The sequence below is a fragment of the Pelobates fuscus genome, chromosome 10, assembly GCF_036172605.1.
Source record: "Pelobates fuscus isolate aPelFus1 chromosome 10, aPelFus1.pri, whole genome shotgun sequence".
Lineage (NCBI taxonomy): Eukaryota > Metazoa > Chordata > Amphibia > Anura > Pelobatidae > Pelobates > Pelobates fuscus.
Genome location: NC_086326.1, coordinates 17918450 through 17930893, shown reverse-complemented (window position 1 = coordinate 17930893; position 12444 = coordinate 17918450). Strand labels below are relative to the sequence as shown.

Here is a 12444-nt window from a genome sequence, read left to right as displayed (position 1 = left end):
CAAACGCGTGCTGTACTCATCTACATCTTACGTCACAGTAAAAGATAAATTAAATACAAATTTGTTTTTAACTCCAGGTATGGCCTCCCTGAACAAACGGTAAACAAAGTAATTAATGTACATTCTATACATTAATCTTGTGGATAGTGCCATAGATGGGGAACTGTGCATCTCATTAATTTATAAGATGGCTATTGCTACCCATGTAATCTTTGAATTAACTGAACACATGTATCTACAGTGCCAAGGGGTACAGGAGAATAAAGATTCATCACTTGGGGATGGGTGGAGGGGTAACAACACATTTGTTTAAATATCTCTAATTTAACCCAACCAGGGGCAACAGGATGATAGGAATGTAATACAAAAAAGGAATGGATAAACTTTTATTGGATTCATCACTCTCATCAATAATTCTGCTTAGGGCAAGGGTTGTCAGAAGCAGGTCGACTGCTACAGAATAGTGGCCGCTATATATTTTACGTGAGATTTAGCAAAACAACAACTTGGGGTCCAATCATTAACAATCCCCTGTCTTGGTAAGATTCAGACTGGAAATGCAACTTGCCAGCTATGCTTGACCTACTGGCCAGAAATAGCTTGTGGAAATCAATGTTCGAGATTGGCAGTGGTTTCCAACCAATTCCTCATGAGACCCACAGTTTAGGATTCTCCCCCCCCCAGTATCCCCTGTAGAATAATGTAGGAAAAGCTTCAAACCATAGTTCAGTTGGGAACCACTGTTATAGAAGTAACTGTTAATTTTGGCATTCGTGATGGCATGTAAACCATAAACAGTACATAATATATTAACAATAAATAAATTATATTACATCTTCATTACGATTAGATTAGTAACCGAATACATGATCAAGTTGGGGGAGTTGAAGATCTAAATGAAGATTTGCTTTTCTGTCCTGAGAATGGATAATGTTTAACATCTGGACAAATTAGGTATAGGAATGAAGATGGAGGCATTTACTATGAAATGTGGACAAGGGGAATCCAGGGAATCCTAAAAGAGAAAAAAAAAAAAAAAAAGAATTAGAAATGTATTTTATGATTTGAGAAAATTAAATGTAGACAATAGAGAGAAGGTATGCAGTAGGTTTCCTGCATGGGGGTTGACCCTTGTGAAATTAATCACTAGAAATGCAAAACAAGGAAAGGGACAGGAGAACCTGTATTCAAATAGCGTGTCACCAAGAGTGGAGTACCCTACTGGTAAATTGGAGAAAATTAAATGCATAATTTTATTTAAAAAAAAAAAAAAAAAAAAAAATGAAGTCAGTTTTCCCATAGGATTAGTAATATACTACAAATATTCATTTTTAAGGTGTACTTTAAGAGGGCAGTGTCATTTAAAAAGAAAAACCACATGTAAATATCCCATTATACAAGTTAGCGCTTCTAAATAGATTTTCTAAAGGAGCAGGATTTATGAAACAGATGCATCTAGGAATTTAAAACCTGCTTTTAAAGGATCACTATAGGGTCAGGAACACAAACATGTATTCCTGACCCTATAGTGTTAAAACCACCATCTAGCCCTCCTGGGCACCTCATGCCTCCATAAATATAGTAAAAATCTTACTCTATTCAAGCCTGAAGCTGAAACTCTGCATGCTGTTAGACTCAGAAAAACAAACAGTCTGCTGACATCATCAGAAGTGGTAGCCTGATCCAATCAAAATGCTTCTACATAGGATTGGCTGAGACTGACAAGGAGGCAGATCAGAGGCAGCACAATCTGGCCAATCAGCATCTCCTCAGAGATGAATTGAATCAATGAATCTCTATAAGGAAAGTTCAGTGTCTGCATGCAGAGGGAGGAGATACGGAATGTTTGGATGCATTTTAGGCAGCCATGACCCAGCCATCTGAGGAGTGGCCAGTGAAGTTATCACTAGGCTGTAATGTAAACACTGCATTTTCTCTGAAAAGACAGTGTTTACAGCAAAAAGCATGAAGGTAATGATTCTACTCACCAGAACAAATTCAATAAGCTGTAGTTGTTCTGGTGACTATAGTGTCCCTTTAAAAAAAAAAAAACTCCAGGCACCTCAATGACTTGATCTCAGAGCAAGACAGGATTACTGCAGTACCAAAAACAAAAAAAATTCAAAATTGAAAAGTCTGTTAACTCTTTAATGCGGACCTCGCACCCTGTTGCTCAAAGCAGGGTCACATAGTACAATCATTAAATAAATGAAGGCAGCCCAACTAGATGCCAAATATGCACAGGGAGTGCTACATACGATATATTTGAAGTAAAAAAGAGGGGAACCTGAAATGTTTGTTTCTTTTTGGTCCTTGAAATAAAATATATGTAGCACTCCCTGTGCCCATTTGGCATCTAGTTGGGCTGCCTTCATGCATATGTGATGGGTCCAGAGAATGTGAGAACGTGGATGTGAGAACCTCAATTGGGCTGCATTTGGTTCTGTAGATATTGTCGTCTCAATTTGATAAATTGTATGCACATGAAGGCATTTAGCAAACACACACCTGTCCTGGTTAACAACAACGGATTTGGCCCTTCAAACATACTGTAGAATGTTACCAGGAAGATACGATTATTGACTCAATTGATTTCACACAGTGAAGGACTTACCTTGGCTAATTTTCAGATTCACCCACTCATTCCCACAGGAACCGAACATACCAAATTGTATCATTTTTCAACTGAGGTCCAAACAGGGGATTCAGCTGAGCCAAAATGGCCAACAGCCAGCTACAACAGATGATCTCAAATTAATTTCCATGTAAAATACATTGTGGCTTATTGTTAAACCGTGCCTTATTGAAACGTGCAGGGAAGTAATCTACGAATAGGGAGACATAAAACTTGTGCATGAAATGAGGTGTATGGTTTAAAGAGAACAATTAAAAAAATATAATACATATATAGAAAATGCATAATGGTAAACAGTTAAATCCTGCCCCCAGTTCCAGGTCATATGGGGGAGAGATTGAACCCCCCCCCCATATGCCTTAGATCTGTCCTTCATTCCAAACGGTTTTAACGCAACTCATTTCCACTATGCAAGTTGGACTAATGAGTAAGCATTGTTGCGTTGTGACGGTAGCTCCCGTGCCACAGCCTTCTGGAGAGACATTAAGGCTAGCCTCCTGCCCACAGACCTGTGGGTGAGGGGCCTATTGGTAACAGAATTGTATGTAAATGAGGCTGTGGGGTATAAATAGATGTGCTGTCCTGAATAATGCAGAGTTGGTGTTTTAATCTTTACTAAGTGTTGTCTGGTGTTTGGGGTAAGGGATATGCATGAGAAAGGGTTTCAATAGATATAATCACAGTAGATTGGTCCAGGGTGGAAAAGACCATTAGCGATCCCAGTCAAGCTTCGGCGACTGGGTCTGAAGCGTTCCAGGATCCCTGCTAGCGACGAGGAAGCAGATTTGGTGGAGGTACTAAGTCGGAGTATGGAAGCTCCGTCACAGCTGTGATTGGCTGAAAGTGTCAGCTGACTATATTCAGCCCATCACAGTGCAGGTATGAATCTGTAATACAACAAAATGTGTGTATATAATCCCTGCCTTAGCCGTATCTCCGTAGTGGTGGGGTAATCGGAAGCCAGGGACTCATTTAAGTAAAACTGCTTGAAAATTGTTTAAGGGGTTAAACACTTAAAATTTGAAACATTATATTTACATTCCAGGATACAGAATGATGTCTAACCAAATGTAGTGGTATGACAGCATGTGGGCGTGCACCAGTGAAGTGTGGGGTACAGCATTTTCGTACAGCTTTTACTGCATGATTGTAATGGCGACAGTAAACAAAAAACCCTATTAATGTTGTCAAAATACCTAAAATGTATTAACCCATTCTCGCCATTAAGACGTCATTATATTTTCCTCGCCAAATCCAAACGAGACGTGAAACTGCAATCACATGACCTGGACTGAATTTGCAGACTTGTAATGTGGAGCAATTGCTATGAACCCTCGGTTTCCATGGGGACTGCTCCACATTTTTTAAATTAGAAACTGACCCCAGTGTGAACTCTTAGAATGTGAGCACTGTTGATCAGGGGCCTCAGCACCTAATATTCCTATGCATTTGACTTGTCTTACTGCTACTTGCTATGATAAGGACAAGATAGTGAATATATAGGAGGAACAAGATTGCATAATGTCTAATGCAGAATCCGACCGTGCCAAGCACATTGGCCACGTGCAATGCATTGTGGGAAGCATTCACAACCCTAGGAACAACCAGCACCAAGTTTACTAGTATACTGTATCCTATATAGATAGGGGGGAGAGGTCAAAACACTAACCAGAAGAATGTGACATTTACACCGCAGTTCCAGGCATTGTATAAAGGGCTATTGATCACTGGATGTTTATGTACATGGCTATCTGACATATTAATGGATGGCAGGATACTCACAAGAGATAGCAGCAGACAGCAGTAGTTACCAACATGGTAATAATCACACTGGAAAGAGAAGAGTGCATCATTGTTACATATTGTATGATTACACACGTTATTATATATGGAAAATAATATTACAGCACACACACCCCCCAGATCCTCCCTCTCTCTCCCTCCCCCCAGATCCTCCCTCTCTCTCCCTCCCCCCAGATCCTCCCTCTCTCCCCCAGATCCCCTCCCTCTCCCTCCCTCCCCCCAGATCCTCCCTCTCTCCCCCAGATCCCCTCCCTCTCCCCCAGATCCCCTCTCTCTCCCCCCCTCTCCCCCAGATCCCCTCTCTCTCCCTCCCTCTCCCCCAGATCCCCTCTCTCTCCCCCAGATCCCCTCTCTCTCCCTCCCTCTCCCCCAGATCCCCTCTCTCCCCCTCCCAGATCCTCTCTCTCCCTCCCTCTCCCCAGATCCCCTCTCTCTCCCTCCCTCTCCCCCAGATCCCCTCTCTCCCCCTCCCAGATCCTCTCTCTCTCCCTCCCTCTCCCCAGATCCCCTCTCTCTCCCTCCCTCCCTCTCCCCAGATCCCCTCTCTCTCCCTCCCTCCCTCTCCCCAGATCCCCTCTCCCCCAGATCCCCTCTCTCTCCCTCCCTCCCTCTCCCCAAGATCCCCTCTCTCCCTCCCTCTCCCCAAGATCCCCTCTCTCCCTCCCTCTCCCCAAGATCCCCTCTCCCCCAGATCCCCTCTCTCTCCCTCCCTCCCTCTCCCCAAGATCCCCTCTCTCCCCAAGATCCCCTCTCCCCCAGATCCCCTCTCTCTCCCTCCCTCCCTCCCTCTCCCCAAGATCCCCTCTCCCCCAGATCCCCTCTCTCTCCCTCCCTCCCTCTCCCCAAGATCCCCTCTCCCCCAGATCCCCTCTCTCTCCCTCCCTCCCTCCCTCTCCCCAAGATCCCCTCTCCCCCAGATCCCCTCTCTCTCCCTCCCTCCCTCTCCCCAAGATCCCCTCTCTCCCTCCCTCTCCCCCCCCAAGATCCCCTCTCTCCCTCCCTCTCCCCAAGATCCCCTCTCTCCCTCCCTCTCCCCAAGATCCCCTCTCTCCCTCCCTCTCCCCAAGATCCCCTCTCTCCCTCCCTCTCCCCAAGATCCCCTCTCTCCCTCCCTCTCCCCAAGATCCCCTCTCTCCCTCCCTCTCCCCAAGATCCCCTCTCTCCCTCCCTCTCCCCAAGATCCCCTCTCTCCCTCCCTCTCCCCAAGATCCTCTCTCTCTCCCCTCCCCCCCAGATCCTCTCTCTCTCCCCCTCCCCCCAGATCCCCTCTCTCTCCCCCTCCCCCCAGATCCCCTCTCTCTCCCCCTCCCCCCAGATCCCCTCTCTCTCCCCCTCCCCCCCAGATCTCCCCTCTCTCCCTCCCTCTCCCCAAGATCCTCTCTCTCCCTCCCTCTCCCCCAGATCCCCTCTCTCTCCCTCCCTCTCCCCCAGATCCCCTCTCTCTCCCTCCCTCTCCCCCAGATCCCCTCTCTCTCCCCCTCCCCCCCCCAGATCCCCTCTCTCTCCCCCTCCCCCCCCAGATCCCCTCTCTCTCCCCCTCCCCCCCCAGATCCCCTCTCTCTCCCCCTCCCCCCCCAGATCCCCTCTCTCTCCCCCTCCCCCCCCAGATCCCCTCTCTCTCCCTCCCTCTCCCCCAGATCCCCTCTCTCTCCCTCCCTCTCCCCCAGATCCCCTCTCTCTCCCTCCCTCTCCCCCAGATCCCCTCTCTCTCCCTCCCTCCCTCTCCCCCAGATCCCCTCTCTCTCCCTCCCTCCCTCTCCCCCAGATCCCCTCTCTCTCCCTCCCTCCCTCTCCCCCAGATCCCCTCTCTCTCCCTCCCTCTCCCCCAGATCCCCTCTCTCTCCCTCCCTCTCCCCCAGATCCCCTCTCTCTCCCTCCCTCTCCCCCAGATCCCCTCTCTCTCCCCCTCCCCCCAGATCCCCTCTCTCCCCCTCCCCCCCAGATCCCCTCTCTCCCCCCATCCCCTCTCTCCCCCCATCCTCTCTCTCCCCCCATCCTCTCTCTCCCCCCATCCTCTCTCTCCCCCCATCCTCTCTCTCCCCCCATCCTCTCTCTCCCCCCATCCTCTCTCTCCCCCCATCCTCTCTCTCCCCCCATCCTCTCTCTCTCTCTCCCCCTCCCCCCCAGATCCTCTCTCTCTCCCCCCCCATCCTCTCTCTCCCCCCCATCCTCTCTCTCTCTCCCCCTCCCCCCCAGATCCCCTCTCTCTCTCCCCCAGATCCCCCCTCTCTCTCTCCCCCCAGATCCCCCCTCTCTCTCTCCCCCCCAGATCCCCCCTCTCTCTCTCCCCCCCAGATCCCCCCCCCAGATCCCCCCTCTCTCCCCCCCCCCAGATCCCCCCTCTCTCTCCCCCCCAGATCCCCCCTCTCTCTCCCCCCCAGATCCCCTCTCTCTCTCCCCCCCAGATCCCCTCTCTCTCTCCCCCCCAGATCCCCTCTCTCTCCCCCCCCCCAGATCCCCTCTCTCCCCCCCCCCCCAGATCCCCTCTCTCCCCCCCCCAGATCCCCTCTCTCTCCCCCCCCAGATCCCCTCTCTCTCCCCCCCCCAGATCCCCTCTCTCCCCCCCCCAGATCCCCTCTCTCTCCCCCCCCCAGATCCCCTCTCTCTCCCCCCCCCCCAGATCCCCTCTCTCTCCCCCCCCAGATCCCCTCTCTCTCCCCCCCCCAGATCCCCTCTCTCTCCCCCCCCCAGATCCCCTTCTCTCTCCCCCCCCAGATCCCCTCTCTCTCCCCCCCCAGATCCCCTCTCTCTCCCCCCCCCCAGATCCCCTCTCTCTCCCCCCCCCAGATCCCCTCTCTCTCCCCCCCCCAGATCCCCTCTCTCTCCCCCCCCAGATCCCCTCTCTCTCCCCCCCCCAGATCCCCTCTCTCCCCCCCCAGATCCCCTCTCTCCCCCCCAGATCCCCTCTCTCCCCCCCAGATCCCCTCTCTCCCCCCCAGATCCCCTCTCCCCCCCCCAGATCCCCTCTCTCCCCCCCAGATCCCCTCTCCCCCCCAGATCCCCTCTCTCCCCCCCAGATCCCCTCTCTCCCTCTCCCCCCCAGATCCCCTCTCTCTCTCTCCCCCCCAGATCCCCTCTCTCCCCCCCAGATCCCCTCTCTCCCCCCCAGATCCCCTCTCTCTCCCTCCCTCTCCCCCAGATCCCCTCTCTCTCCCTCCCTCCCTCTCCCCCAGATCCCCTCTCTCTCCCTCCCTCCCTCTCCCCCAGATCCCCTCTCCCTCCCTCCCTCTCCCCCAGATCCCCTCTCTCTCCCTCCCTCTCCCCCAGATCCCCTCTCTCTCCCTCCCTCTCCCCCAGATCCCCTCTCTCTCCCTCCCTCTCCCCCAGATCCCCTCTCTCTCTCTCCCCCTCCCCCCCAGATCCCCTCTCTCTCCCCCTCCCCCCCAGATCCCCCCCCTTTCCCCCTCCCCCCCAGATCCCCTCTCTCCCCCCATCCTCTCTCTCCCCCCATCCTCTCTCTCTCTCTCCCCCTCCCCCCCAGATCCTCTCTCTCCCCCCCCATCCTCTCTCTCCCCCCCATCCTCTCTCTCTCTCCCCCTCCCCCCCAGATCCCCTCTCTCTCTCCCCCAGATCCCCCCTCTCTCTCTCCCCCCCCCAGATCCCCCCTCTCTCTCTCCCCCCCCCAGATCCCCCCTCTCTCTCTCCCCCCCAGATCCCCCCTCTCTCCCCCCCAGATCCCCCCTCTCCCTCTCCCCCCCAGATCCCCTCTCTCTCTCTCCCCCCCAGATCCCCTCTCTCTCTCTCCCCCCCAGATCCCCTCTCTCCCCCCCAGATCCCCTCTCTCTCCCTCCCTCTCCCCCAGATCCCCTCTCTCTCCCTCCCTCCCTCTCCCCCAGATCCCCTCTCTCTCCCTCCCTCCCTCTCCCCCAGATCCCCTCTCCCTCCCTCCCTCTCCCCCAGATCCCCTCTCCCTCCCTCCCTCTCCCCCAGATCCCCTCTCTCTCCCTCCCTCTCCCCCAGATCCCCTCTCTCTCCCTCCCTCTCCCCCAGATCCCCTCTCTCTCCCTCCCTCTCCCCCAGATCCCCTCTCTCTCCCTCCCTCTCCCCCAGATCCCCTCTCTCTCTCTCCCCCTCCCCCCCAGATCCCCTCTCTCTCCCCCTCCCCCCCAGATCCCCCCCTTTCCCCCTCCCCCCCAGATCCCCTCTCTCCCCCCATCCTCTCTCTCCCCCCATCCTCTCTCTCTCTCTCTCCCCCTCCCCCCCAGATCCTCTCTCTCCCCCCCCATCCTCTCTCTCTCTCTCCCCCTCCCCCCCAGATCCCCTCTCTCTCTCCCCCAGATCCCCCCTCTCTCTCTCCCCCCCCAGATCCCCCCTCTCTCTCTCCCCCCCAGATCCCCCCTCTCTCCCCCCCCTCTCTCCCCCCCCAGATCCCCCCTCTCTCTCCCCCCCCCAGATCCCCCCTCTCTCTCCCCCCCCCAGATCCCCCCTCTCTCTCCCCCCCCAGATCCCCCCTCTCTCTCCCCCCCCAGATCCCCCCTCTCTCTCCCCCCCCCAGATCCCCCCTCTCTCTCCCCCCCCCAGATCCCCCCTCTCTCTCCCCCCCCAGATCCCCTCTCTCTCTCCCCCCCCAGATCCCCTCTCTCTCCCCCCCCCAGATCCCCTCTCTCTCCCCCCCCCCAGATCCCCTCTCTCTCCCCCCCCCCAGATCCCCTCTCTCTCCCCCCCCCCAGATCCCCTCTCTCTCCCCCCCCCCAGATCCCCTCTCTCTCCCCCCCCCCAGATCCCCTCTCTCTCCCCCCCCCCAGATCCCCTCTCTCTCCCCCCCCCCCAGATCCCCTCTCTCTCCCCCCCCCCAGATCCCCTCTCTCTCCCCCCCCCAGATCCCCTCTCTCTCCCCCCCCCCAGATCCCCTCTCTCTCCCCCCCCCCAGATCCCCTCTCTCTCCCCCCCCCAGATCCCCTCTCTCCCCCCCCCAGATCCCCTCTCTCCCCCCCCAGATCCCCTCTCTCCCCCCCCCCAGATCCCCTCTCTCTCCCCCCCCCCCCAGATCCCCTCTCTCTCCCCCCCCCAGATCCCCTCTCTCTCCCCCCCCAGATCCCCTCTCTCTCCCCCCCCAGATCCCCTCTCTCTCCCCCCCCCAGATCCCCTCTCTCTCCCCCCCCCCAGATCCCCTCTCTCTCCCCCCCCAGATCCCCTCTCTCTCCCCCCAGATCCCCTCTCTCTCCCCCCCAGATCCCCTCTCTCTCTCTCCCCCCCCTCTCTCTCCCCCCCCAGATCCCCTCTCTCTCTCCCCCCAGATCCCCTCTCTCTCTCCCCCCAGATCCCCTCTCTCCCCCCCAGATCCCCTCTCTCCCCCCCAGATCCCCTCTCTCCCCCCCAGATCCCCTCTCTCTCTCCCCCCCAGATCCCCTCTCTCTCTCCCCCCCAGATCCCCTCTCTCTCTCCCCCCCAGATCCCCTCTCTCTCTCCCCCCCAGATCCCCTCTCTCTCTCCCCCCCAGATCCCCTCTCTCTCTCCCCCCCAGATCCCCTCTCTCTCTCCCCCCCAGATCCCCTCTCTCTCTCCCAGATCCCCTCCCTCTCTCTCTCTCTCTCTCCCCCCCTCACCAGACCCCCTCTCTCTCTGTCCCCCAGCCGGCCGCACTCACCCTCGGTTGGGGCCCTTGGGGACGAACCATGGAGCCGCGATGCCGATGAGGCCCCAGAAGGTGGTGAAGATGATCATGGGGACGGTGAAGGAGTGGGCGGTCATGGTGATCCGGCCGGTGAGATCAGACACCGAATCCCGGAGCGATGGCTGACTCGGTGACAGGAGCTTCTCAGGCTCCGCCCTCCTTCTTCCCCACACAGGACGTCACTTCCGTCTCTCCTCCCTCCCAGACTGCATTCCGCGCCCATAATGTGTCAACCCCGCCCCTCCCAACGCTGCACCGCCCACTGCATTCAAACCCGCCCAATATAGCGTAACCCCGCCCCGTCTATTACATCTTAACACCGCCCCTATCATTACCCCGCCCACTACATCTTAACTCCGCCCACTACATTTTTTTTTTTTTTCATTTTTTTTAATCTGTGTTTATTGAGAGTTTTACATCAGAAATAAGTGAGAGATAAGAAAACAGTGTGAGCCAGGCAGGTGTCTGTCATGGAATTCCTGCATTGTGTGCGATATCCACCCGCCGTCGGAATGTCGTTTTTTTTCCCAGAGTCACCATTTATTTTACCATTTCCCAATATGTCGCATCATTCCCACCAGATATGTAGCAACGTGCCCCTCTCCGCACGGCATCTCCAGCATGTCGGTGGAACCGCAAAGAAGATTCGGTGTAGTAAGATCGTCGTTCTGTACCAGAAGGATATCAGTTTGTAATTCATCTCCTGGTAGTAGGAGCTCATGGAGCTCTTGTTTTGCCATAGTAGTGCTTTGTCCCATTGCAATGTTGTGAATGTTTTACCTAGCAAGTCCTCCCACTGTCTTCGGAAGGTATTGATCTGCGAGTAACGTTTGCAGTAGGGGTTGGAAGTTATGGCTATATAGTTCTCTAGGATCGGTGGTCACCCATATGCCAAGATATTTCATTTTGCCATAGCACCAGTGGAACGCGAATTGTGATTCCAGTGCCATGTATTCTTCAGTGGGCAGCACAATATTCAGTACTTCGCATTTTGATAGGTTGAGTTTGAATCTGGATAGCTCACCGAAACACTCGAACTCCGAGAGAAGGCATGGTAGGGTAAGTCAAGGATGCCTGATGAAGAAGAAATTACCGTATTGCCGAAGTTCCGAAGCAGAGTATTGCCTAAGTACTAATATACTTACCCAGTGAAAAAAGAAGAATGTTACATTGTATACAATTTTAAGCCTGTGGCTGCTCACTGTAAAAAAAATAAAAACAAAAATAAAAATATTGCTCCCGTCCCCCACCCCTGAGCGTCGAGTGGGGGCCCTAATGTAAAATAATGGGGGGGGGGACCTATTGTCCTCCCCCCGGGCCCCCACTCCTGAGTGGCGGGTGGGGACCCTAAATCGCCTAATGTCCTCCCCCTGGCCCCCACCCCTGAGCGATGGGTGGTGGCCCTAAATACTAATAAGGGGGGGACCTAATGTCCTCCCCCCCTGGCCCCCACCCCTGAGCGGTGGGTGGGGGCCCTAAATTATAATTAGGGGGGGACCTAATGTCCTCCCCCTGGCCCCCACCACCTGAGCGGCGGGTGGGGGCCCTAAAAAAAATGTCACCCCCGCAGGTGACTAGAGGTCCCCAAACCCCTAGTCACCCCCCCCAATAAAATTATCCCCCTACCTACCCCCTCACCCTAAAAATAATGAGGGGGGACCTTTAACTAAGTACCTGTAAAAAAAAAAAAAAAACATTCCATTCGATGTTTTCTTTCTTCTAAAATCTTCTTTTTTCAGCCCCCAAAAAGGCCAAATAAAAAACCATAATAACCGACGATAATAAACGACCATCTTCACCCGGCAAGGGCTCCGCGCAGACTGAGCTCTGCAGGGCGGGGGAAGGCTTATAAAGCTTTGCCCCGCCCTGCAATTAGGCTCAGAGCACTCTGATTGGTGGGTTTAAGCCATCCAATCAAAGTGCTCTGACAGGTAAATGAAGAGACTGACAGGTAAGTCTCTACATTTACCTGTCACAGCACTCTGATGGTTGGTTTGAAATCCACCAATCAGAGTACTCTGTGTCATTTTACACAGCGTGGGAAAGTTCTTTGGAATTTTCCCACGCTGTGTAATTTGACTCATAACTCTCTGATTGGTGGATTAAGTAACCTATCAGAGAGTTATGAGTCGAATTATACAGCGTGGGAAAATTCCAAAGAACTTTCCCACGCTGTGTAAAATGACACAGAGCACTCTGATTGGTGGATTTCAAACCAACCAATCAGAGTGCTGTGACAGGTAAATGTAGAGACTTACATGTCAGTCTCTTCATTTACCTGTCAGAGCACTCTGATTGGATGGCTTAAACCCACCAATCAGAGTGCTCTGAGCCTAATTGCAGGGCGGGGCAAAGCTTTATAAGTCTGCACGGAGCCCTCCATGGGTGAAGA

General features: G+C 54.1%; 1 protein-coding gene across 1 annotated transcript; it reads right to left on the bottom strand.

The window, feature by feature from the left end:
* Positions 1 to 669: 669 nt before the first annotated feature.
* ATP6V0E2 (ATPase H+ transporting V0 subunit e2) lies at positions 670 to 10286 on the bottom strand. Its single transcript, XM_063435144.1, has 4 exons — positions 10026 to 10286; positions 4418 to 4465; positions 2615 to 2734; positions 670 to 1015 (listed from the first exon to the last, which is right to left on the bottom strand). Exons 1-3 carry the CDS (start codon positions 10127 to 10129, stop codon positions 2641 to 2643), a joined length of 246 nt encoding a protein of 81 aa, XP_063291214.1. The 5' UTR covers positions 10130 to 10286; the 3' UTR covers positions 670 to 1015; positions 2615 to 2640.
* Positions 10287 to 12444: the final 2158 nt, after the last annotated feature.